At 39.2% G+C, this 27,642-nt stretch overlaps 1 protein-coding gene and 1 long non-coding RNA gene across 2 annotated transcripts in view; one reads left to right on the forward strand and one right to left on the reverse strand.

The window, feature by feature from the left end:
* LOC310902068 overlaps positions 1-27,642 on the reverse strand; it is a 146,226-nt gene that overhangs the window by 40,523 nt on the left and 78,061 nt on the right. The window lies entirely within an intron of this gene.
* On the forward strand, positions 11,714-27,591 carry WDR75 (WD repeat domain 75). The gene is made up of 21 exons (XM_083842887.1): positions 11,714-11,870; positions 11,957-12,086; positions 12,494-12,559; positions 13,226-13,319; positions 14,002-14,126; positions 14,970-15,040; positions 15,555-15,671; positions 16,247-16,335; positions 17,068-17,226; positions 17,573-17,632; positions 17,732-17,847; positions 18,311-18,483; positions 19,080-19,243; positions 20,713-20,896; positions 22,091-22,185; positions 22,596-22,691; positions 23,288-23,457; positions 23,973-24,032; positions 25,172-25,312; positions 25,396-25,487; positions 27,318-27,591. Exons 1-21 carry the CDS (start codon positions 11,785-11,787, stop codon positions 27,523-27,525), a joined length of 2,496 nt encoding a protein of 831 aa, XP_083699013.1. The 5' UTR covers positions 11,714-11,784; the 3' UTR covers positions 27,526-27,591.

Below are 27,642 nucleotides of genomic sequence, written 5' to 3' on the forward strand. Positions count from 1 at the left end.
TAAATAGTGCCCTGTACTGCAGCGATAGCAATATAACCCCACTAACAAGGTAAAACTTGGAGCATGTCTTGCTGCCTCTGCTTCGCAGTGGTGCTTCTAAAGCAGAAAGTAAAGGTTGGAGAAGTTATAGAAAAACAGACCTTTCAGTCCACTAACTTATTTTAGAAGTTATTTATCTGGCAGCCGCTGCACTTGGCCATTTATCTGTTCCACAGAAGAGCCTGACAGGCTAACAAACTCATACTCGCTGCTGGCCAGTTCAACGTGTGCATTTTCCAGTGTCTGTGTAATCCTGTTTTGGACTGATGTCATGGCTGCCACTCCAGCAGACCCATTAAAAATAAAACACACACATCTAGAGCCTCAGCTGTTATCCAAACCAGAAACATATGATGGTAGAAGCAAGATACACCGCCTTATAAAGGGATTCTGCTGTACAGCATCTGTGTACTGAGGAATGCTATACATTATCTACAGCAAAGTACAAACAGTTTAAGTGCATTTAAGCTCCAGGAAAAAAAATAAAATTAAAAAATAAAAAATGAAATCTCTGTAGCGTTAGAAGTACAGCAGATCCCCCTCAGACTTTCTCTGAGTGCAACTGTAGCCATAAAAAATACAGCAAATTGATGCAACCTTACAAAAGGACTGGCATTATCTCAACATGTCCATTGTAGCTCACTGCAACACAAAATTAAAAGCAGAATGACACTACTGCTGCTTGAAAATAGCTTAATTGGGCATCAGCCTAGGACTAAAATGCAGCAGAAAACTCGGTGTTCCTTCAGAATGGAATCTCGTAAGGAATGTTGCACAAAGGGGAAAGGAAGATTAAAAGCTTTAAAAAAATGCACTTGATGCTGGTCAGAAGACAAACTGCTAAAAATCCATTTTCATGCATGAAACACTCATAGCACACGCATATTTGAGAAAGAGATGGACAGAAATAACTCAAAGGCATGCTTTGGCAAATGCTTAATGAATATGCTTCCTTTCCTCTAACTTAAAAAATATATATAATATACATGAGGCTCTCCATTTTACCATGATAAGGCCAGGTAACAGGTAAATACATATAACCTTCAGTTTACATTTCTGAATGAAAAAATAAGAATTTCTGAAAAAAGAAGATTGCCTCTGTGGTACCAATAAGCTTCCAGCAAGAAGCAATTGCTAAGGATTTTAGGGGAAAATAATAATAATAATAATAATTAAAAAAAAAAAAAAAACATTTAAGGCTATTTGTATAAACGTCTGGCCAAATATGCACAGGACTACATCAGCTTGCTTCAAATTCAGGTGATGCTAGCTAATAATTGGAGCAGAAAAGCCAGCAGAGTTAACTATTAATCCAGTCTTTCTTGTACAGCAGAGTACCAGCTAAAGCTTAAGCAAATGGCAAGTTAGATATACCATTTCTATTGATCCACAAAAGCTTTAACGGATGCTGATGAAGAGCAACATATTGTCGAGTCTGACTCCAAAAAACCTGCTTGAGTCAGAGACAGAAAATGTATCCACAGTTCATTCCTGAACCATTCAGGGTTTGGTAATGGCTAACAATAAAAATCTTGACAAGAAATCAGAAGCCAACACTTTATGTTTTCACACAGAACTATTTCACAGTCTCATTAGCTAAGTTAACACATTGATGCTTGGGACACCTGGGCATGAAACAGCAGAGGGCAGCTGACTAGGCAGGCAGGCTGCTGACAGCTCCAGGGCAGCTACGTGTATGGTACTTGTACAGAGAGAAAGATTTACAGGTAGAAATGTATGAACGAGAGAGTCTATTGAGTAATCAAGAGGTATCAAGTTCTTTGAAAAAATACGTATTACATCCATTGAGGGAGGGAGAAAAAATCAGAGATCCAGAGAACTGCTTAAATTAGAGCTAACTTCCCTGAACTATTTCTGTTAGGTGCATTAAAATTAGAATATTCCAGTGCCATCGTGCAAACCATGCAACGGGCCACTTCAGTTTGCTTCACTCTTTTGTCTCCTACCCCCTCCAAAGAGGAGAGATGCCCACTAAAGTATGCTTTCAGATACTTAGGGCTGAGGTAGTTCCCTTTCCACGCTTTGGTTACTTTCTGGAGGAAGGCACGCCGACATACAATGTCAGTGACCCGGCCCAGGCAGAACACACAGAGCTAATTATACTTTTATACCATTTTATAATGATATCCTAAACCTGTGATGACCATACTTACACTGTAGTCAGCCTGTTTTTTTCTGGTTCTTGTTTGCTTTTAAAGAAGTCTTCACAATGCAATTCTTAACTTACTAATTACCACGGGGTAATTTTGTCTCTGTTTGGATCTTGTTTGTTTGTTTGTTGGCATGAATAATTTAACCTCTGCAGTTTAGATCCCATGGTGTCTTAGTTTTAAATTAGAGAGAACTCTGAAAAGTTTCTTGATTACCTTTCAATAATTAATCTTACCTTTGCATATTCTGAAAAAGAAAAAAAAAAATTATCTATAAAGAATCAACAAACTGAACATGAGGAAGCTCCAGTTTTCTTATCAAGAGGCTTACTACCTGGCTGACAAACACCAGTGATGAACAGAGCATGCTGCTGACTGACAACATCACCTGATTTTCCTGTTGTATCTGAGAGGGGACTTTGTTGTTTGCCTTTTTTACTAAGTAGCTTCAGTCATTTTATTAAATCAGGTGAAAGAACACTTGTGAAGTGTGAATTCTGAACAACCCTGAAAGTTAAGGTATAGTTTGAATTGGAATTTTAATGTACATTACACAAATTCCATCCTTAATGCTATTAACCAGGGAACATCCAATATTTTGTGCATAAAGGGAAGAGAAGTGAGTGCTGATAGACACTTCCAGAAGGATGCCAAATGACAAACGTGAGAAAAGATATGGCCATCAGTCATGTTTGCTCTGCCTTTCTGCTCTTGACAAGTCCAGTTGTCACTTCTAATGACCCTAGAGAAGTAATAGAGCCTCCAGCACTCCCAGCCACCAAATAACATAGCGAAATTACCGCTGGACTGCTGTTTTTATTCAGGAGATAAGTGCTGATCAGCCACATTGGAGAGAGCTGAAGTTCTATAAAATGTCCATAAACCTTACAGTTTGCAAGGCTGCCCATTATGTGTCACATATAACTCTCCTAGAGACAGGAGGGAACCCATGAGCTAACTGGATAATGCAATACATGGATCTTGGTTATACTTGTTAATTTACCAGCTGTTATTAAAAATACAGCCTAAAACACAAAGCTGAACTGTTTGGGTTCCATTAGCCAAAGGCACAAACATACAAGAGCCAAAATATTACAAATCTGTTTTAAATAAGTGATCATTCATCTTTTTGATGGATAACCGGCTTTCGGTATTTTTTTAGAGGATTATTATGTAAGTTTGCAAGAAATGACAACAACTTAAAACATAAAACTGAACAGAATGCCCTTCTGAGTCTTTACAACTGAACTAGTCTGAGGTTTGCAATGTACAAATTGATTTTGCTTTCAATTTGCCTACTGTACTACATTTACTCTAGCATTACGGATGTTATTTAGAAGGTGCAGAGCCAGTTTAGATGATTCCGGTGACATCCATCCCCAGCTTTTATGGCATCATCTCTAGTATCAGACCCCAATCAAATGTAGCACTTTTTGTAAATTATTTAAAATGACAGCTAACTGCTGTCAAGTGCAGAGAAATCAGAGAAGTTAGCCATGTGGATCAACAACATCAGTGTAGGACCTTGGTACTCATTAAAGAGCCAGAAATGAACATTTTTATCTCTGGAATCTTAAATCTTTGATCCTGGTTCTCAAAACAGGTGTATCACATCTATGTCCCAGTGAAGACAGACAGTTGTGAACACACACAGTGTTGGTAAGGAAACTGTGACCTGGCACAGTATTACCTTCAGTGCTTGAAAAATTCATGCTTTGCACTGTTTGATACAGGACAGCATTTTCTATATGTCTGGATGATGCAAAATAAGCAAAAATCCATGTTTTCTAAGAATGTTCTAATGTTTATGCTGATTTTCAAATACAACTCCAGGGGGACAGGGGCCATGGCACACAATGCAATCCTAAATTCCCCCCCCACACACACACTGTTACAGTCCCTAATACAAAACCCTATTTTGCGGTACAGCTAAACCATCAGGACACCTTCCTGAGCAGGAATTTCAGTGTTCTTTTTTTCCTACTGAAAAAGCTCGTATATTATTTTGATTAGTAACATGTCATAGATTTGCTTGGCTGGTCTAACCACATGATGGAATACTTTTTTCCGCTATAACTAGAAAAAAAATATTCCTGTTCAGCACATGAATTATGACCTCATTTTCCTCTAAATAACTGTCTTTGAAACGGGTTTCGGCAACACCTTAGAAGTAGTGAAGGCTTTGCCCTTCTCCTCCCAAAACACCAAAGGCTTTAAAGTTTGAACGTTCTGGCACTTATGTCTCAGTAAAGAGAAAAATAATATAATAAATAATAAAATAAATAATATACTTTTCCAAGCAAAACGTTTTGTCTTGAAGAAGTAAATCTTTCTAAGTCTCGTCTGTTCTCCTAAAGGCTGAGTGGAAACATGCAACTCAGGCCTCTCCACGGGTTTTGGACAAGGCTTCAGATTTTAGGGGATTTTCTTTTCCCAGAATTAAATGCATAATCTCAAGATTCAGCTATACAAAGTCTGTAAACTTCCCTCAAATTTGCTAAAATTGAGAACACTTGTGTGGACTAATAGGAATTCGTTTAGGTTGTATGGAAGACTTTTGAAGACCTCTTGCTTAAGCAGTCAATAAATAGTATTTTCTTTCCTTTAAAAAAAAAAAAAATCAAACGCATTTTGGAAAATGGATCTTGCACTTGCAGAAAACAAGCATAAAAAGAGAAGCATTTCTGCAAATAGCAAATTATTCCCAACATTCTCCTTATTCACGGTAACACCTCTTGGAATTAAAGAGCACCTTACAAATGCGTTCAAGGACACTTGTGGAAGGGAGGGAGAAAACTAGCTCATTCAAAACAAAAATGCCACTATTTTGTGTTCAATTAATCGATCGACATAAATCTCACTTAACAGCTGGGTGTGACTCATTGGGCTCCTGTGGCAAGGACGACTGAGGAGCTGAATTCATGTAAACTCCTACTCCCTAAGGGCTGTCCCCTCAATCCAAAAACAGGACCTGGCACAAAGAAAGTCACGAAACTGATTTTGAAATGCTTACATAGACGAAGATGAACTACTAAACACCTGGGAACAGTATGATCTGATGCAGGTTCCCTAGTATTGCTCACAGGTGTACTTTTCCTAAAACTCACACACAGAGGGATGTCCTTTAGCACCTGCTGTGGTGACAACTTATTGAGCAGCTGTCAGCAGCTGCACAGTGCATTTTTAAGATATATCCTTCTGCTGTACATAAACTGTAGCTTCCTCACACTCGTGTCCTGAGAGCTAGGCAGTGTGTAACAAAAGGTGCTCAGCAGCCAGCTTAGTGGAAAAACTGATCCCATTGCTCCTCCACCTCTCCTGCTTCAGCCAGCGGCCAGAAGAGCAGGCAGCTGCCAAGCAGGAGCATACAACAGCCCTGCACATGGGGCATGTCCTGCGGCTCCCGTGAGGATAACAGGAGGTGCTGAACGACACGGCAACTAGCAGCGAGAGCCGCAGGGGAGCTGAAACCGGGTCGCACGCCCGTGGCAGTTTCAAGGCAGTGGAACCAGCATCCGTTCCACCGAGGGTCCCTGGTTTAGCAAGCCCAAACACATACCAGGAAGGTTTGAACAGGAACCAGGATTCCAGAGGCCAACCGAGACAAAAAAAGAAAACTGCTGAACTGAAGACACAATTATCAAGTTCACTTACAGTTTAATCTTCACACCTTAAAATTTGTTTCACATTCTTACAAGCCCAACTTTTCATTACCTAAGCTTCTGTTTGAGTGAGAGGCATTTTGTAAATAAAATGAAAGTGCATTCTCTTTTTTTCACTGCATAATTCCCAGTCAAAACATTTCCAGCACTTCCATTTGTAATGGAATGACCCGAAAACAGATGCTTTCCGTATTATCCTGAGGAAAAAGGACTGGTATCCTCCCAGTCTGCATGACACTGCCAATGGCAAGGGCCTTTCCTAAAAGGGATTGTCACCAAGCTTTCCTTCACTTTAGTTATTTCAGTAATTTCATTTTATGTAAATTGCATCATCCACAGCCAATATCATGAGCTTTGGGAAAATAAACCTCTGTAAGCCTCCTCCTGTTCTCCTGTTCAGGGTAAACAGTACCTACATCCCAAATAATCGGTCCATTTGGAAGGAATTGCAGCACCATTGCATGCGATTCTATTATTATTCATTGAAGACAGTACATCAAGTTAGATGTTCATACTTCATGCTGTAGAAGGATTGCTAGCAAATAACCTCTGGGAAGGATATGAAGACCTTGCCATAAGCAACTCTGTTTTTGCTGCTAGGATCATGTTTGATCTTATCTGGAAAAGACTAGGCTGGCAATTCTGAATTTCATTTAAAAGTTCTTTTTCAGACTATATGCAACTTTATGGCTAATGAAAAGTGCAATACAATAGTGAAAACTAGGAACTCTAATATGTAGAGTGTTTCAGAGAAATATTTGTACCGATTTCAGTCCGTATCAAATAGAGGAGCTTTGTTACAGATCTTTCATATTTATTACATTTTCTTTTGGCGTATGTTTCAATTTCACACACACACACGTAAATTAATCAGTGCTCCTCCTGTACACACCAATAACAAACTAAAAACCACATCAGAGCAGGGCACAGTAGTGTGAGAACGCTTTCATATGGCATCTACACACATACGCAAAGAAGAAACAAGAAGGAAAGTTCCTGCTCCAGCTGGTGTGTGCCAGCTTTCTGCCTGCAAGGCACAACTAAGCAAGGTCAGCGAGTGTGATGGAAACTGAAAATGCTTCTTGTTCCACTAGTATTAAGAGATGGCATGCCGAAATCACCTTTCTGTCACTTTACAGTAACAGAAAATAGGAAGAACCTACAGCATTGCCCATGGAAATATATTTTAGAAATACAGTAGTACTGCAGTTCTTTTGCTTGTGGCCTCTCAATAACAAATAGGAATATCCAAAAACAATATGAAATGTCATATGTAAGGTTATAAGTTTCATGCAAAACTGTATTAACCATATAATATAGAATTCTCTTGCATTACTTATTTTTTATTTTAAATCTAAAGTGAAAACTCAATTCACAGAGATAACAGTTGGTTACTTCCACAAGCCTCAAGTGCACGCATTCAAACAAAACACAGGTGCAAGCAAATTTTAGCATTTGCCATAAGGCTGACTGAAGCCTGGCCTTCTAGATTTTTACAGGAAACCTTTGTTGTATTTGGCAGACGTTCTCCTGTGGAGCTGTCACGAGTTTTTGCCTACAGACATAGTTGCTCAATGGAGGAAGAAAATTTAGCTGAAAAATTCAGTTGCAGATACTTTAGCTATTTTACTTTGACAGCCTAGATTATTTTGGATGTTTCAAAAGCTACACATCTAGAATATTAACCAACACTGCAAAGTAACCTTTGCTCCTGCTCCTCTGACCTTCTAATTACTTAAGAGCACAGATTTCACAAAACGCGGCTAACAAACAATCCATTTCATATGGAAACTTAGTACTTTTCAAAATCTCTGCAGTGCCAGCCAAGTACTTCAGCTCCTCCTACAACACCATGTAAGAGGTACAAGATTTCTGACTCCTTTTTCTCCTCCATGCAGAAGTGACTGGAAGCACTGCAGTAACAATATACCTAGTCCCTGGGGAAAGGGAGGGCCTCGCATTGCTCAGCTGCAAAGTCTGCTGGCTGACCAAAGGAAAGACTTTCACAGCTAGTTTTAGTTTAACATGATTATACTCATACACTAGAGTTTTGTTGGTAGTATTTATCTCAGAGGAGACCTTTAAGTAGGAAAGGATATGTACCCTTCAGACAAGCAACAGCACCTGTCAAACAAATGCCAAGGTGTGAAGGAAACTTCTGTGCAAAACACGGGAAGAAAGCAGAGGATACGTTTTTCATGAGAAATAGGTGTGAAATGAAAAAAAAAAAAAAAGGAAAAAGAAAAAGAAACAAGAAAAAAAAACACCAACAGTTAAACCTTTCTAATAGCCATATCAGAAGAGGGGAAGGGACCTGACCCTTATAGTACATAAGCTGGGACAGAACAGCCTCAGTTCTGAAGCAGCACCCCACTGATTTCTTCTATCATTCTCTGAGGATTCTCTCATAGTTTTCACTCCCACCGAAGACAGTGATCTCTTTAGAATTTTTTTTAAAGAATTAAAGGAAATACTGAAAAAAGTGCCTTACAGCTGCTTTCTGAATTGCTCCTCAGAAAGTAGCAGAGAAAGTTAATCCTAATGAACTAATGTAATAAAGCACCATTTCTCTCCTTGCCTTCCAGCTTGTTACAGTGAGACTTTTCACGAGGGCACTAAAGCTCCAACACGACCACGATATCTTCTGCCTGCCTCCCCGTCACTGGGCACAACCCACTGCTGGGCCCTGCTCTCGCTGCTTTCAGCAGGAACGGGATGGGATTTAAAAAAGACCGAGCGGTTATTAGTAGTAAGGAAGTAGCACAAATGGGACGAAAAGAGAACAGTACAGCTTGCAATCTGTTGCTTTGTGGTTAGCAAAGCTAAGAGCAGGGGATTACTGTTTACACACAGCAGTGCATGGCTACAGCTGGTTTGTATCAGAGGAAAGGCCGCGAACATTTGTTGGACCATAAGCACAGAGTTTAAGACTGAGAGTCTTTCTTTCATCCAGATTTTTTTTCTCAGTACTACAGTACTCGCCTTCCCTAGCTGGACAAAGCTTGGCCTCCTTTCCAAGTGGTAAGAAACAAAATCTTCAAAGGCATTATGGAACAGGAAGCACTGGAGATCCAGCAGCTGCTTAAGGTAAATAAGCTCACAAGGCTCATTTGATCCTCGCTTCTCCCAAGCTGTACCCTTGCTTACCAACAGCCACTATGTAAAGACAAGAAAACCTCAAAGCAAGATATTTACACAGACTAACAGTCTCATGTACGTCCGTCTGTTCTTATCCCAGATTCTCTGCACACACAGTTTCAGTTCAGAAAGAAATTAAAGGTGCAAGCTCAGTTTTGCTTACTTGTTTTGGCACCTGTTTGCCCAGCTGAAGCCCTGACTGTTCTCTGTGCTTGCACCGGTGCAACTGCAAGGTACGTACAGATGCACAACGTGCAGATGTTGCACAGTAGCTTATTAAAAAGCTGCCATATGGGATGACATACACATGCATGGAACCAGACACATGTACCATACATAGACTGAAAGACAGTTCACAACCTAGTTACAAGAGCACAGCTGTACAGGTAATGTAGACGCTATCATCTACTGAACACGAAGGAAATGGAGCTCGTTAGATGACAGAGTCCTAGCTCAAGCAATTTCACTTTACTGGTATTCTGGGCTTTAAACACGGTGTTCTTATTGTTGCAGTCATTCTTCTAGCACCCTCTAGTGTTCACAGCAGCTAAGAATCATTATTGTAACATACTATCTCATATTCCAAGCCTCTAAAAAGAACTGCTTTCCTAACCTGAAAAAGAAAACTACTAATTTAGTCCATTCTAGGAGCTTCCCATAACAACAGCATGTGTCCCTATTACATATGCAAATGTAATCTGACATGTTAGATTTTCTTTCAGTAAAGAAATGAGATCCTAGTGTTCACACACCACAAAAAGGGAAACATTCCTAACAAATAAAATAATCCTTGAGGTACTCACTTTTCCTTTCAAGAGTAGTTGCCTTTCAAATAAATATTTCCTGAACTGGAAACTAGCAAGTGAATTCGCTGTCTTTGTTTTAAGCATATTTGCACAGGCAAAACAGCAATCCATTACTGAATGGATGAGGCATCACCATCTAAATGATGGAATTTTAAGAGATAAGAAAACCTGCTTATTTTTATCTCACTACAGACGATTGCAAGGCCTAATAGCTATGGTTTCCTACGATTTTGATTTTCAGCAAAAAGGCATCCAAAGCCAGTTTACAAACAGCAGACCAAATTTTTAAGTGTACCTCATTGCCAAAGCTCACAGCTTGCTTGGAGCACTCCTCATCAGAGAGCCACCTAACCCACATTCTATTAAGGTGCACAACTGAAGTAAACCAAGTTTTCCAGAAAGCAAGAAAACTGCTGAATAGTAAGTGGAGTGCAAAATTACTGTTATTTCAAGAGTTTTTGGCCTGAATTGTATTACTGACTTCATGAATGAGAATGGTAACCTGGTGTATTACACCCTGCCTTAAAGGACTGTCATTCTGCTCCCCTGAAGTCAGCTGTAAGTTTTTTCCTGAGCTCTATTCCACTGTCCTATTAATTTGGGCTATACTTTGTAGTACTTAATTCTGAAAAACTCACAATTCCTCCTAAATAACCACCAAGCTGAATGCGCCACAATTTTTATCAGAACCAAGATACTTTGGAAAAAAAAAAAAAAAAGGCAAATTTCTTTGGCTTTTCACAGACTGACATATAAATTTTATGTACCATGAGTGTAAATTTAAACAAATCAGAAAACCATACACACCCCACTTCAACCAACTGGGGGGAAAAAAAAAAAAAAAAGCAGAGATTCGTTTTGCTCCTTGCTCACTTTAATACCACAAACCAAATACTTTCAACATCTCATACTCCTTAAATCCCCCAAATTACAAATTATATTTTTTAGTTTTTTATATGCCTGTTTATATTTACACATCCATGCATCAGGTTTTTGCCACTTAAAAATACTGATTAGGATACTGAACTAAAAGGCTAAATTACATGGATTTATCAAAAATACAGTAAAAACTTTTTACAGGACTGCTAGAGAATTTATGACAGGCATTTTAACTTTGAACACAAAAATCTTTCACTTTTTTTAAATGAAAGTTTGTGAAAATACTATCAGTTATTCCATGAAGTGAAGCCTGGCCATGAGTTCTAGACATAACCATAGAATCATTAAACAAGAGACAATGCTTTCAGGATCAAATTTTTTTATTCATAACATGGCAGTAGAAAGATTTCCAAGTGGATGACAAATATGTCAATGCAAAGTGTAAAAAAGAGGTAGAAAAAGAGCATACAAGATAGGAGGAAAGATAGAAACAATAAGCCAAATGCAGAACACCGATCCCCCGAAACACAGCCACTGCTTTAAGTGCTGGGTTGTTGTTATTCCAGCAGTACAAACCAGACATTCCTTGCCATGCTTTGGGATTACAGCCCAGCAACGCAGTCACAATTTACGTTATTTCAGGAGCAAAAGACAGTTTGGTAGTTATGATGTACAGGTTTTCACCTGTAGGTGTGCTGTCAAATTGTTCAAAGTGACTCTGTCCAAATGTAGCAGTAGTGCTATCCTAAATACATGTTGCAGTGAATTGGATTGTGTCTGTATGGTAGACATGATATTTACCATCTTAGTTGTTTTTACCATCTTAGATGGTTTTCTTGAGCATGATGCGGTTTATTACCCAGATGCTTACGGCTGACCTCTTGGAATGACACAGTGACGTTGCTGAAACACGCATAAAATAGACAACAATAAAAACACCGGCACTAAAGCCACTTTTATTGTCCAGGAAGGAGGAAGCAAGGCACGCCCCCCCGCGGCCCGTGCCGCCGAAGTGGCGGGGCGGGGCGGCGGCCATGTCGGCAGCGGGCGGGCCGTGCCGCCGGAAGGGCGGGCGGCGGCAGCCTCAAGATGGTGGCGGCCGCGGCGCTCCGCGTGGTGTGCTGCGGGGGCAGCCCCCTGCACGGCGCCCGGGCCGTCTTCTCCGCCGACGCCAGGTACAGCGGGGGGCGGCCGGGGTCTGCGCTCCCCCCTGGGGGGTGTCCCCGCAGGGTGGTCACGGCTTTCGTCTCTCTTGCCGCAGGTACCTGCTGTGCACCTCCGGGGACTTCGTGAAGGTGTACAGCGCGGCCACCGAGGAGCTGGTGCGGGTGCTGCGGGGTCACGGCGGCCTGGTGACGGGCGTGAGGCTCAACCCGCACAACCGCCTGCAGGTGGGGCCGGGGGGGCGAGCCCCCGGCGGTCGGGGCCGGTGTGGGGGGTGGCAGGGGGCTAGGGGAGGCGCTGGGGAGCCGTGGGGAAGGGAGGCGTGCTCCTAGTGGGGTGCGGGTTTGGGGGGGGCCCTGCGGTGACTGGCGGCTCTGTGGCTGCCGGTACATAGCCCTCCGTGTGTGCTGCTCCTCCGGCACCGCCGCTGCGTTCGGTGCTGTGCTCTGCCTCTCTACAGGCAGCGTCACTCGCGAAGACGGACTGCACCCGTGTGATAGGCCTGTTGAAAATCTGAGACTCAGCCACGTTGAGGCTCAGTTCCGTAGATCAGTCTTTCAACTTTAAGTAGTGATTTCATGTTAAACCTGTCTTTTGTATTTCGTTGTAATATCTGTTATTTTTTTCTCCTTAGCTTTATTCTTCCTCTCTTGATGGTAGCATTAAGCTGTGGGACTTCACAGATGGGATTCTCATTAAAGTATGTTGAGTTATTCTTGTTGAGTATGGGGCAAAGTTGTTCTTGACCTATTGATAGTAAAATAGTAATAAAGATGACGGATAGCGAGCGTTGACACAAATCAGTGTGAGATGTGTGCTACTACTAACGTAGCCTGAAAACTATCTCTTCGTGGCAGTAATGAAGTGTTGATATGTGTGTCACTGCAGAAATTCATGATGATACGTAATATTCTTAGGGAAAAAAAGGCTGTGTGCTGACATACTGACTTTATTACTTGGTACAGTTCAGTCCAATGTAGTTTTTAGGGAATATGCTGTAGTTTGTGAGATACCAATAGGAGCTGATAGGATGGTTTGGAAGTGTGGGCTACTATTTGTCCTGTTGCTCCAATTTTCTGCTAAGTAGAGGGGGTCCAATAGCTGGGTCTTTTGTTTCGTACTGGGGGTAAGGTGCCTTCACATTTTTGGTAAATCTGATGTTTGTTAGCGCTGATTAGTGCTGTTTTAACATGAATATTAGTCCTTGATAGAATAGGGTTCTTACTTGTCCTTGAGTGGACAACTAATACAGCAAGGTTTCTTCAAAGCACACCGGTTTTCTCAACTGTAAAAGCTTTGCATTACTGACTCTTAAGAACTTTATGCTCAAGTATAATAACTGTTGGATTTTTATTTCTTTCATCAGACTTTCACTGTAGGATACAAACTTCTCGCACTGTATGCACTTGCTAGTTGTGAGGACTCGGTATTTGCTATAATTCCAAAGAGAGGTGGAAGAGGTATGATTAGTGTCATCATTATGATATAAGTTACTGTTTTCGTAAGCTACTGGTATCTGAGTGAATAGTGCACTGCAAGGTGCTTTAATGCATTAATATTCTCTAAGTGTTATGACAGATGCCTGTGGTTCTTTATTTTGTTTTCCATTTTCATTCTGTGAGGTCTGGTTTTTTTTACATTTGATTAACGAAGTGCTCATTTTCACTTCTAAATCACATAGTGCACATATCTGATGCTGTAGATGCATTAATCTTTAAACAGTGTTTACCATAATATAGTGTACACGCAGCATTTGAGACTACTATTTCACTTTAACCATTTGTATGGTTACTTTTTTCTAGACTTTAGTTTGAAATAAATTTTAAATATAGCTTGACCTTTTTCCTTCTCAATTTCTACAAATGTCATATCAGAGCAAGATCAAATGTTACATAACTTCGCTTGCTTTCTGCTTATGGTTGCACTGGAATTTGCTATTTAGTCTTCAGCATTCAGTGCTGTTTGAATTAGAATATCTTAAACAATATTTTTTTGAGAAGCATTATAAACTTTTCAAACATATTAGTACCTTCCAATATTCTTGTTTTTTGTTAAGGTAGAGTGAGTGCAAATTGCCTTTATAATGGACATGCATAAACTTGTTTGTAAAAGCTCATTGATAACAGATTTTTCTTTGGTCAGATGCATTCCAACTGGTCTCAGTGAAGCTGACAAAAACAGCAGGCCAAGATGTGGAAGCCAAGGAATTTTCTGTGGTTCTGGAAGGTGTGGATGCGTCACCGAAGTGTACTGCATTTGGAAGAGAGGTATATTCACCTTTGGCAGAGGGGTGGGGAGTGCTGGGGTATTGTTTTGTTTCATTTCCTTTCAAATGACCTATATGCTGCTTTTACACATATACAAGCACAGCAGCACCGCAGACTCATCAAGCAAAATGCATTACTTTAAAAAAAAATCATTGTATGGAACCTTCTTGGCTGTAAACAAATTGTAGGTTACTGACTTCCAGAAGGGCTACCTTGAGAAACATAAGCTTCAGCAGCACTTGGAGGCAGCCATGGTACTTGTTAAAACAATCTGCTAGAACTGAACTTCTGACACATACTAAATGGACAGGAAAAAATAGGAAGTGCCAGAAAACCAGCCTATTGTTAAAATACCATTTTTCAAGGAGAACTGAGTCTACTCATAACTTCCATGAATGTCTTAAAGTCCCTTTTGATATTGAAGGCCTTAAAAAATCCTTAACATCTTATGTAACTAAATCAGGTTTTAGAAGTACATATGTAGTTTTGTTTTGCTGAGATTTTATACAGCAGTGCTTATTTGCTCACAATGACTGATTATGTCCGACGTAGAACAGTCAACAGGGAAAAGGAAATGCCTAGTGTACTATGTTTTGGGGTTGTGGGGTGAAATGAACACTTGAAAACAGGAATGAAGACACAAGTGCTAGAAGTGCTGGCTGGAAGTGTTGTATCAATCCTTTCTTGCCATCTGTGTGCAGGTACTTTCTAAGCACGTTGGACAAAACAGATAGATGCTGATGTTAAATCCTGTGTTAACTCCAATTTCAAGTGCTTTATAGTGAAACGTGTACAGTACAGTCTGTATGTCCTAACTGGTCAGTTGTTCTTCTACTGTAACAGGGTGAATATGTGGCATCAGTCAAGAACTTTCATCTCCAAGTTTATTTTTTTAAACGGAAACAGCTGAACAGGTAAGAGTGATGAAGATGTCAGGTATTGTTTCAATCTGAATATATTAAAAATGTTTGTGTTAACTGGTGATGTGTGCACACAGTAATCTATATTTCTCATCAACCATTTGGTTTTATGCTAGATAGGATGTAGACAGTATACAAGAAGCTTCCTTTAAAAAAGCAGGCAGGAAGAGTATTCACAGCAGCTCTTGGTAGCTTATTTTTTTCAGCTCAAGTATGTATTTTTTTAGATGATGCTGGACTGAAACAAGTGACAGGTTGGTCAAGGACCAAGTGGGATAGGGAGGAGTGGAACAAGTAAGTCCTGCAGCTTGATTGAAAGCAAAGATGTAATGAAATAAGAGGAAAGAAAGTCTCGCTCTTTTTTACATTGTGTATGTAAGTTTATAACAACTTGAAGATGATTGATTTTGCTTGTCAGAATTATTTTTGTGTACTTGTGCATCAGCTAAAGTCTTTTTTTTTTTAAAAAACATGCATATAATTAGAGTTACTTTCCTGACTTCTCCAGGTTTTCTCTAAGAGCAACAAATGCGAAAGGTGGAAATAATCTCTTCACTTGTGTAGCATGCCATCCTAAGGAGGATTGTATTGCAACTGGCCACGGTGATGGAAAGATTCGTCTCTGGTATGCTCATTTTGATTCATCTTTATATCCCATAAACTGGCATGACCATAGGAACTAAGTGAAACCTGAGCAAAGCGGTCTAATTAGTCCTTACGTTGCTCTTTATGACTGCTGAAAATGGCAAAGAATAGCCAGGCTTGTGGGGCTGCAATACTCGCATTGACTTCAGGGTACAGCTTAATTTTAATGTTAAAGTGGGGGGAATATTCCCATTCAGCCACACTCCACTATTCTGTAATGTATTTGAAAAAGGTAATGGGAGAGCAGTTGAAGTCTCTTTGTGGGCAGTAGAGTCCCAGTGAGAGCACACTCGTGGAATTGTGTGGTTAAGAAGAGTCAGCTTGCCAAGTTGCTCTGCAGCTCTAGGTTGCTCAGTGTGTGTAAGATGTACAGGGTGTGCCAGGAAGGTGTACTATTCCTCTGGAAAGCTGCTGGCATGTTTCCTTCCCTGTCACCGAAGTGTACAAGAAACTGTAGTTGAGAGGTTAGAAAAAGGAGATTCAATTCAATATTCCCCTTTGTTTGCTCAGTTGTTGATGACCCTGTGCTTAAAGTACTCTTTTCCTTCTCCATAGGAGGAATTTCTACCACAACAAAGAGTATGTATTCTCCACACTGCACTGGCATCATGACAGAGTCATGGATCTCTGTTTTTCTATAGAGGGTGAGTACAGAAGTCTTTCCAAGACACAGAGTTGGAGAATGGGGGGGAAGAAATCGATGGAAGTTCAAGTTTATCCACTTACTAACAAATAAGTTTGTAGTATTTTAAGTATGTTCAGGAAGGATCTGAAATAAGTGGAAGCAGTTTTGCTTTCTTGATATTATTTTGGTTGGCATTCATAATTCAAAACTTGACCTCCTATGGCAGAATGTGAAATGTAACCCCTCTTCCTACTGCTTCCACCCTACTCTGCCTCCTCTTTCATCAGCAATGTCAATGAGCTCTTGCCAGAGTCTGTATGAATCTGAAGAAAGTAAGCCAGTCTTGTCTGAGCTCAAACCTAGTGATGAAAATCCAGTGAACTTTTAAGTGAGTGTATTTCTTGGCACGCTTACTGCAAAATACTTACAAAAGGAGAACATCTATATTCTAACACAAATACTCAACTGATTCAAAAAGTAATGGGGTTTATGATCCCCAAAGCAGTGTTTAAATTTTACTCTTGGCACAAGTTCTTGTTACTTCATGTAAGTTTCTCTAACAGTTTAACATGGGATAATAGGAAACATACATATGTGTATTGCACAGGCTAGGCATGAGGAATAACTGTTTTGTGTGTGGCAGCTTAAGAAAGGCTTCTCAAAACCTGTGTTTTCTGTCACTGTAACACAAACACACATGCTGATTTTTTTTAAAACAAAACCTCTAACTGCACGTTTATTTCCTGAAAAGGAACCAGCTTGCTGAGTGGAGGAGTTGAAGCTGTTCTAGTTCAGTGGCACAGCGGGTCGGACTGTAAGAAGGATTTCCTTCCTCGCTTGGGATCTGCTATTGAGTACATCTCCGTTTCGTCTGATGGCACTCTCTATTGTACCTTGCATACAGACAACAGTAAGCCAAGTATTTTAAGTACCACCTAATGCAAAAATGGATTGCAAATCTGTATCAGCTCTACACCATTAGTTTCAAATGAGTTAACTAGATAATACATAACAGGTTGAATACTGATCTGGAAGAACATAGGCTTAAAGCAGGTTGTTTTGCTTTTTCATCAGTTCTGCAAATTTGCTGTAGCTTGGCTACATCTTGATTTAGGGGTCTCACAGATTTTGAAAAGATATATATATAAATATCAGATTAAGTGGAGACAGTTAAGGCCCTTTCCCGCTGTGAGATGTTGATACTTTCTGGAAGCCTTTGTGTCTTTATGGAAGTCTTTATGTGCTTTTCCTTTCAGGAATAACAATAATAAACAGCAACCTAAGATTTTCTAAAAGTATTCAAGGGCTCATTAAAGGTAAGTGACATGAAGTTTCTTCTCCTTAAGGGGCAGAATACGTAACTTCCGATCTTAAGTCGTTCGTCATCTTATTTGTCATCTTATTTTTGTTCCTAGCCAGGGATGTCAAGACTGGTCTAGTGGTTGATCCTAGAACCAAAGCTTTGGTCCTGAATGGAGAGCCTGGCCACCTGCAGTTCTATTGTCTCCAAAGTGACAAACAGCTATACAGTGTAAGTTGGACAGGCCTGTGCTAAAACTTGAACTTATTCAGTCAAGTAAATGATACATCAGAATTTCTTTGTAGACTTAGTATGACAAACAAAGAAAAAGCCAGCAGCTGTACCACGCAACTGGATTCCAGCCTGAGATTTTGTCAGCTTTGTCACAATCTTCTGTTACCTGTAAGCATAGCTAAATGCTGACAGTTGAATAAATCCTTCCAGCATTGTTTCTCTCAAGTTAAATGCCACAAATTTGTAGGTAAAATCCCCATGCAATATCCTCTCCACACACACACACTTCCTATTATTATGGAATTTACATGCCATAATTTTGCTTATCCTGAATTTTTTTATGCCGCAGCCCAGTCAGTTCTAATCATTGCTTTCAGAACATCCTTTCTCCATTGTTTTATGAATAGTAGCTATAAATCTACATTGGAATTCTCAAATTTATTCTTGTCTTCTTTTGCAGCTGGATATTGTTCAACAAGAATACATCCAGCAGGCAGGTTTAAACCAAACTGACCTGGTTAAAGTTGCATTTAGTGCCCAAGGCAAGTGGTTAGCAACAGTGGAAGAGAGAGAAGAAGAACCTGACCTTGAGTTGCACTTGAAGCTGTGGTTCTTTGATGAAGAAACACAAAGGTAATGATAACTAGAGCTGGCCTTCTAGATGTCCAAGTTTGTATCTTAAGCATGATGCAAATGTCTACACAAACTTGGTCTTGTAAAGGGTTTTTCCAAATGAACTAATTATAATAAAATTATAATCGACCCTAGGAAGGGATTAAATGCATGTGACACATCTGAAACAGCCCACAAATGTGAAATAAACAGAGAATAAGTAGAGATTAGGAATAGCTGCCCTGAATGTTATTTTTTCATGTTCAACAGGCTATTTTAACCATGGGGCTTTAATACTTATATTTATTTGGTGTTAAAATGATAGACTGGACAGAACAGATCTACAGGTTTCTCAGTTTTCCCACCCCTCTCTACTCCATCACTAATTGATTAGTCCTAAGTTACAGAAAATTGTGACCTTGTTTTTTTCTTTAACAACACATGCCTCTGGTTCAGATGTTTTCCTTGACTACTTATTTAAAAAATCACTTTCTGACTACGAGTTTTGTTTCTTTGATTCCCTTTCTCTCTGCCGCTTCCAGAATCATTCTAAACTGCAATCTTCCTCAAGTTCAAAACGAAATAAGTGACAAGCTTCTGTTTTTCTTTGCTTCTAGCTTTAAGTTGAATACTCAAGTAAGCATGCCCCATGATGACCACATAACAGCCATGTGCTTCCGTGACATGGATGAATTGGAAGATGACTCCCTGATATTGGTAACAGCTGGCAAAGATTGTCTGTTTAAAGTCTGGGTGATACTAGAAGACACTGATCCAGAAGGTAAGCATGGTCAAAGCGTAACATGGTCTTATATGCCACTTTACACCATGCTATAGAAATCTGACCCTAACTTCATCCGTTCAGAACCCGGCCCTCTAGTCCCATCCGTTTATATATTTCTGCAGTTGCATGGAGTATTACGTTCTCCTGAGCAACATCTGTCATGAAGTTCTGTAGTTTTGCAGCATTACGGACTGATACAGAGGTTCCTTAAACAGTAAAGACTTTACCAAATTTGCTGCAGAAGAGATTGGCACCTTATATTCATTATTTAAAGGATTGTCACTATGTAACGACGCTTCCATGCTGGGAAAGCAGACTTTTTTTCATTCCTGTGAGTATAGCCTTGAGAATCCTGCTCAAGGGAGCAGGATGCGGAAGAGATGTTGTTTTAGTTGCCATTAGTATAAAACAACAGCATTTTGGCTTTCTGGAACTCCACCAATTGATAGTTAACTTTTTGAGGATCTTTCCTTCCTATTAGATATTGGATACAATATGAAATTCTATAAAATCTGAAACAAGTCCTAGAATGGATATTTAGGATCCATTTCCAAGATACTTAAGTAACCAAATCCTACTCTTCAAAATGCATGCTGATGTTTGCTTCTTGCAAAATAATGACACAACATGAGAAGGGTGTGTAGTATTCCATATGCCTTTGAACATCAAATGCAAAAGATTTTTTACTGCTTAACTTTATTTCAGTGTTAGGCAACTAAGTGATCTTAATACAATGTGGACTGAAGATGAGACCTAATTTTTTTATTTCCTTTGACAAGATAGCTTTGCATCTGCTGACTGGTCTCCTTTATGCTGGGGTAGTGTTTTTTTATTATTTTTCTGTGACTATACAGAGTTCTGTTCCATGGCATGTGTAAAAGTAAAAATTAGTGTTGACTTCCCTTATGTATCTCTCCAGAGGAGGAGAGGAATTATCAGGTGAAAGGATTCAATGTGCTGCATCTTCTGTGCAGCACATACTCATAAAAGCACATATTAAATTAATAAACTAACTAGTTCGTCCATAGAATAACCCTTTGGTGTCTTTCTTTGTAGCAAATCTCTACTGTGCCTCTAGATGGTGCTGTGTTGCTTAAAGAAGTGAACTGGTTCTGTCTTTTTCATAAGCAGTTCTTATGTAACAGCTGTGAATTGATGATTATAAAGTATATCTTTCAGTATCTCTTTTCATTTTTAAGATCTATTGCCTGCTTACTTGAGAATGTTTAATGTAGTTGGCAAAACAAACATCATAATCTTGGGACGCAAAACGGAGGGCAAATGAAAAGTCTATTAGATGCTTCTTGTACTGGAAAAAGGTAGATTCTGTATACTTCACAACAATGTAAGCCTTCTGAGATAGAGCTCTCATGCTTTTGAGCGTATTTTGCAGCACTAATACTTGAATCTTCCTCTCTTTGTGTATAGACTTGAATTTAATTAACTAACTTGCTTATTCAATGCAGCACAGCAAAGTTTGAGTTGGAGCTGTGACTTTGTAGGCAGCTATCACAACTACCAAGCAACTAACTGCTGTTTCTCAGAAGATGGCTCTTTGCTTGCTGTTAGCTTTGAAGAAACTGTCACTGTATGGGATTCAAGTACATGGGATCTTAAGTGTACATTTTGCCATCCACCTGGGAAGATAAGGTATGTTTGGCTCTTATATTTTTTTGGTTTTTCATGTCTTACTTGAGTACTCAGAACAGAAAGAATCAATTCATAGTACTTCACGATTTTGTATGTGTTCCTAGAAATGTTGAATTTAAGTCTAATTTCATATGTAGAAAAGACTAACTGGAACTTCCCCACTAATGTAGAGATGAATCAAAGTACTAAAAAAGTATAAATATAGAAAGTTAGTGCTTTATTCTTGTATGCATTAATTCAAATAGGAAGTATATCAGTAAGCCATTATGCCATGTTGACATTAATATTTGCATTATAGAACATGTATTTTGATTGGTGATAACCTCTGCTGGAAACCTGTATTTGGCTGGCAGACTATTCCAGCATGTTCTGTTGGGTGCTGCCGTGTTAACAGACCTGCGGAAGGTGTAGGTGTCCCTCTGTTGCATAAGGATGATGAGGAATGGCATAGGTCTACAGTACAGATAAAAGATAGAGACCCAGAGAATAAGACAACTGTAATACTAAGCTTGCTGGACTGCAAATATGCAGTAGTTTCTGATCCAGGTAAAGCATCACCTTTTTATGATTGCCTTAGGAGAGTAGGGCAATTGCTTACCTCACTGGTTCCTCTAGTTAATCTTCGAGCCAGATCTCTCTAAACAAATTCTGAGTGATGCTACAAATGAGCTGTAATGTTCCCTTTCAGTTCTAAGATTCTTCTAGCTGCTTTTCCAGGTCATTACTGGCGTAATTTTAGAGGTCTTATTTTCTCCAGAAAGCAAGTCAGAGCAGCCTATAAGATTTTTTTTTACTACTTTGCTCTTCCTAATGCTTAGCTCTTAGCTCAGTAGTAGGAATCTTTAAATACTGGAAGTTTTTTCCAGTCCTGATGTTAACACTGTAGTAATTACATGTTTGTTACTTACGAGGTTAAAATCACTGCTTAAAATCAGAATGTTGTAGGAACAGTTCCAAATTCTCTGTAATCCTTATGGAGTCACGCATACTTGAAATCTTCCAGACCTGTTTTGTGGTTGCGTGTGAAAGAAAGTATACTCTCACTAGAGGTGAAAGCAAAATGCAAACTTATCCTGACTAAATGTCAGAACTAAATCTTAACTGATCGTCTCTGACTTATGAATCAATACTACATAGAGAAACAAGAATGAAATCTGAAGGTCGTTAACTTTTTTTGACTTTTTGCTTCTGTAGGGACATCAGCTTTGGGAGACTAACATGTTCCAAATACCTTATTGGTGCCACTGATCATGGCTTTCTGTGTTGCTGGAACCTGCTCAGTTGTGCATGTAAGATCAGCTTAAATGTGTGCTAGAGTGACTGTGGTGACATTTAACACTTAAATTTACTACGATACCTTTAAGTGATTCTAGTTTGATCGAAATTCTAGTTTGATCCAGATTGACCTACTACAAAATATTCTGTGGAGATTTTTAATACTTAAGATAGTATCCTTCTTAGTGTGCGTGTTCATATTTAATTCTGCTAGATGATAACACAGTAACAGCTAGTATGTCCTGCATTTGTAGAGGAAGCTGATGATAATTGTTTTGATTGATCTGGGAATAAGTGAAGTTGTATGCCTCTTGCAGAGGTTAAGCCTTGAGTCATTTCCATTTGACCTTTTATTTGGCAAAGCACCTGGATGGAACTGAATGCCGCCTTCTCACATCTGGCTGTTGCTGTGTTTGCTTTTCAGTGGAATGGAGTGCCCACCTCAACGTCGTAGTTCTGCAACCTGATCCCCTTTCAGAACACATTGCTGCTGTCTCATGGCTCTCAAAAGAGTCCAGCTGTGAGTACAAAGGCTTCTTTGACAAGTAGTAGTCAGTGGATCTTAAAACTGTGAAAGCATAATTTCTAGAAGAGGTTTTCTTAGAATTCCATAAAAGCCAAACCTGAGTCTGTGTTTGCGCCCATGGAAAACTGAGCCATGGAAAACTGAGCCATGTCTGACAGCAGCAGTCAAGTAATTAGCATGTTGGCTCCCCATCTTTTCTTCCAACAGTTAGTCTCCAATACAGGATATAGCGCGGGATTAACTATGCTCTCTGGGTGAGGGTCTTGCATGTTCTTGACCCTATCCCATAAATGCAAAACTGTGGTTGAATGATACAGTTATGTGTCAGAGCTTTGATATAAGTTAAGATTGATCTTCCCAGAGCTACTGTTCTACAGAAAAGTTCATTACCAAGCGTATTCTCTGGATTTGAATACCATAAAAGGTGACTTCTGTTGTGCATTGAGGATATCCAGTTAGAATTCCTGCAAACTAGTGCTTAAAGACAATCCAGTCCAGCCCTTAACTGGCTGTCATACCCAGGGCTTTGTCAGCTATCCAGGAAGGTAAGAATTTCATGACTTAAAGGCAAGACATTCTTCTTTTTGCAGTGTTTGTGTTTAAGCCAAATGAGCCGCGACCAATCTGTATCCAGAGAAACCTTTGTAAAGAAAAGATCCAGTTTGCTGCCTTCGTTCCGAGAGACGTACCTGAAACAATTGGTTCAGAAAAATACCTTTGGCTAAGAAGATCCCAACTATATTTTCTTACTGATACACAAGTAAGAAATAGCGGTTAGCAGGGAGAGTGGTTCCTTGGGGGTGAGGGTGGTCAACTGTTGTTGAGTATTAGTTTCCTTTCGTAATTTCAAAGCAACAAAAGCCATACATGGTTCTTCATTAAAATCTTTCAAATGCTAAAATAGCTTAACGTCAATTTTTTATTTACTGCTTTTTTGCTTCCAATAGTTTCTCTTGCTTCATTCATAGAAGAAACAATGTAGAAGCTGAAGTGTTGCTAGCTATGTAAATGTTTCATATGATATTCAGTTTTTCCCTATATTATTTGTGTGTTTGTTTTTTCTTGTCTATTTTCCCTTCCACTTGCAAAGTCTATACAGAGCTTTTTAGGCTCATTCCTGCTTCCTTCTCTTTTTTCTGTAATAAAGAGAAAGTTGTATTTGCTTCTTCCACTTGACAAACAAATTTTTTTGGCTCAAAGTTTTGTAGACTAGGTACTGAAATGTGGAAAACAGTTTTAGGTGTTGTAACTCTGCTACATCTTCCTTTATTTTAGGAGCTAATGACGTTTAGCACAAAGCCTCCAGAAGAAAGGCTTACGGTGTCAAGCAAACAGGTACCTTTTAAAGAAGTTCTGATAGAAATGTGTAGCGGTATTCAAAATTCTGTTGGTGTTCAACTTGTCAGATTCTAATTCTCATCTGTCATGAAAACGCTCACCACATCCTGACAGGGAATCACAGGCCCTTATCTGAAGGGGCAGTAATCTGTACTTGCTTATGTGTTGGTAGAATTCCTGTCCATAAAATCTTTAAAAGGTGAAGTATTAGTAAGCTACTCCCTTCTAAGCTACTCCCTTCTTTTCTCATTTCCTTGAACAAAATCTGATAATTTTCTAAAAGATATTAGATCGTACACATGAAGCAAAACCACCTGATATTTGAGTAAGCTCTTTCCTTGTTTTGCTTTCCACGTTTTGGTTTCTTTAATGCTTGGAGCCTTGATTTGCGGCCTGCGATTTCTGGTGAGGATGTAAAGTTGTCAGTTCGTTTTGATTTATCAGTGAGACTGAATTTCAAAATTATGATTCAGTATGTACTTCTATAGGGAATTAGTGTGGGAAATTGAGTCTTTTATATTCACGTTGAAGTGTTCTATGCTCTGTGAACAGAATAAAACAGTATTTGATGGATTTGGTTGATTAAACAAAATAAATCAAAATAGAAGCTAATATATTTCTAAGATTAAAATCCAATTAGAATGTGGTTAAAAGTAGTCAGTTTCTTGGGGGTTGAGTAATTTGGAGCTCAGGTTAAGGGATGTTGATCTAGAAAAATGCCAGAAGGGTAGTTAAAATGTTTTGCCTCCAGTTTCATAATAGATTATTCAGCAGATGCTGGGGTGTACATGACTTTTAGTCAAAAATGGCATATAGAAGCCGTACTTTGGTACACTAGCCAACTAAAATTTTGGTGTTTTTTCTAGAAGTACAGAGATCCAGATCTTGGAAAGTTCTGTTACATCTGTGTAGGATTTTGTTGGAAAGGACGTCTGAGAGAAAAATAAGTACCAGGAGCCATGTCATATGGCTCAGCTGAGTTGAATTTGAGTGTAGAGTTTTGTCACCTAGATTGATTATAAATTCTTCTAGCTGAATTTTGATAATTCAAAATGAGATGGAACTTAAATCTGTGACAGTAAAGTTCTAATTAAAACTGTCTTGTTTCAAATACAAGTTGTGTTGTTTTTTTCAAGTTGGCTGTAGAAGAAAGTCTTCCTGTGACCCCATTTAGCTTGCTGTTGGGAAAGCACAGACATCAACAATCACAAGGGGATATAGACCTTACAAAAGTAGTTCGTAATCGCCACGAGCAAGATTCCCCTGCTGTTAAAGAGGTAGGAATAATTACAGTAAGTGAACAAGCAAAATAATGACAGGCAAAAGCTTTCATAATAAAGCTTCTTCTCTTTCTCTTCAGCTTCTGCACACTCCAGCACACGTTTTACCGTCTGCTTCCTTCCTGTGTCCTATATTTATTAATTCATTGCTCATCTCCAAAGAGAAAAAAAGGTAAGAAAAATGGGAGAACTCATACTAGTTATTGAGATCAGTTGAATTTAAGTGCATCTTTGTTTAAAGTGTAAAAACAGCTTTTCTAACACTTTTTGCCTTTGCTCCTCTTAGTTAATAGAATAGTAGGTTGCTCATAGCCCCATCCAGCCTGGGCTTGAGTACCTTGGGATGGGGCATCCACTGATACCCCGAAGTCCTTCTCTGTATGGCTGCTCTCAATCCACTTGTTGCTCAGCCAGCATTTGTGTTGGGGATTGCCCCAAACCAGGTGCAGGACATTGCACTTGGCCTTGTTGAACTTGATGAGGTTTGCATGGGCCCCCTTCTCAAGCTTGCCAGGGTCCCCCTGGATGGCATCCCCTCCCTCCAGTGTGTCAACCACAGCACTCAGCTTGGTGTCCGTGGACTTGCTGAGGGTAAGGTAGTCACAAATTCACCAAGTGGTCCATCTGTCAAATCCATGTCTTTCCATGTTAGGACAAGGATATCATGGGGGACAGTATCACATGTCCAGGTAGATGACATGAGTTGCTCTTTCCTTTACTGGTGCTGCAGTGCTGTCATAGACGGCCACCAAATGTGTCAGGCATGATTTGCCCTTGGTGAAGCCAAAAGGACTTAATGTTTTGGTGGTATTTCTGGATAAAGATTCTCAGCTGTAATTCATTATAATGAATTCCTTGATACTTTCTCCTTATTTCTTGCTTTGGATTCACACAGTAAGATTAGTTCTTAGGTTTAACCTTAATAGTCTGTTTAGAATTCATACTTCATTCCTAATTAAGCTACAAAATATGAATATATACTGTGAATGCAGCTAAGCTTGTCTCATAATGCATTGATCCCAATTTAAAGGAGTAATTTGAAAGGTACTTAAAACATTTGGTAGCCTGTTCTTCTGAGATCAGCGTTCTTACTGGACTGTCCACGTAAATTTTTTTTGCCAACAAAATACTGGCAAAAGTCATATACAAAATATATAGAAATTTCTGTGTAATTTCAGTACAGAAGAATTTAGGAGTTCAGGGGCCTCTGTAAATATTTGCAGCTGTAGAGCTTGTACTTTGACTCTGGTAATGAGTATGCCTGTGCATTTAAAGTTGCATACAACTATAAGGACTGTAGGAGCAGGCCCACGAAAGGCTGGTAAGTATATATCACTGTATAGATTAGTCTCCTTATTAATGTTAAATCCTTCTCTTTTCATATCAGTATGAATAAACAGTGATGGTACGCATCTATAATACACTTACATTGAGTGATAAATTTTATTAGAACAGATGATTTATAGGAGACTAGGACTGTCCTGTCATCTAGGACATTCCTAACAAGGTCTAAAATGTAACAAACACTTGTATTAATAGTATCAAAGTACCATATTGTAAGTGGTAATTGTTCTATATAATTATCTTCAAATATAGTTTCTATTTCAGCATGAGTTTCTCTTGAATCAAGTTAGAAGGGAGCAGCTGCTTTAAATACCTCTAATTTAAAAAAAAGTTTTTTCATAGGAACATGCTATTGTAGCAATTTTTAAGAACCTAAGTGATCTTTTTCTTATCTGAAGGAGAAGAAAGTCCTTCTTAATTCTCATCCACCAGTATGTGCTATGTTTCTAAAGTTAACTTAAAGGAGAAGACAGCCATTTGAAAAATAGCTTGTAATGGAGATAGCAAGAAGTATAGTAGCTCTTCTGTAGCCCAAGATTTAAAAACAAAAAAAAATCCAGTGTTTGCTTCAAGTTTTTTGCATGCTAACTTACCTCTGTACTACCATGTGTGATCAGTACTACCTTTTTAATTATTTCCAATCATCTTGCTTTTACAGTGCTGAAGAAGTTGCTGATGAAGTAGAAATGGAAAGTGAAGAAGCAGAAGAGGATTCAGATGAGGAAAAAGACGTTACAGAAATGGAACAAGAAAATATAAAGCCTACGGATTTATTTGGAGAGATAACATGTAAACTGTCCAAAGCTGAGGAAAAAGAGCTACGAAAAGTAAGAAAAATGGACTACAGTTGGATATCAGCTTTCTAAACAGACATCTTGTTGTTTTTTTATATTGTAAGTTGAAGCTTTGGATATTAAATACTCTTCCAAAAATCTTTCAAGTCCTTTGACTGTGAACTTTATCAGCCTCTACTGCCATAAGAA

Source organism: Anser anser (assembly GCF_964211835.1).
Source record: "Anser anser genome assembly, chromosome: 6".
NCBI lineage: Eukaryota > Metazoa > Chordata > Aves > Anseriformes > Anatidae > Anser > Anser anser.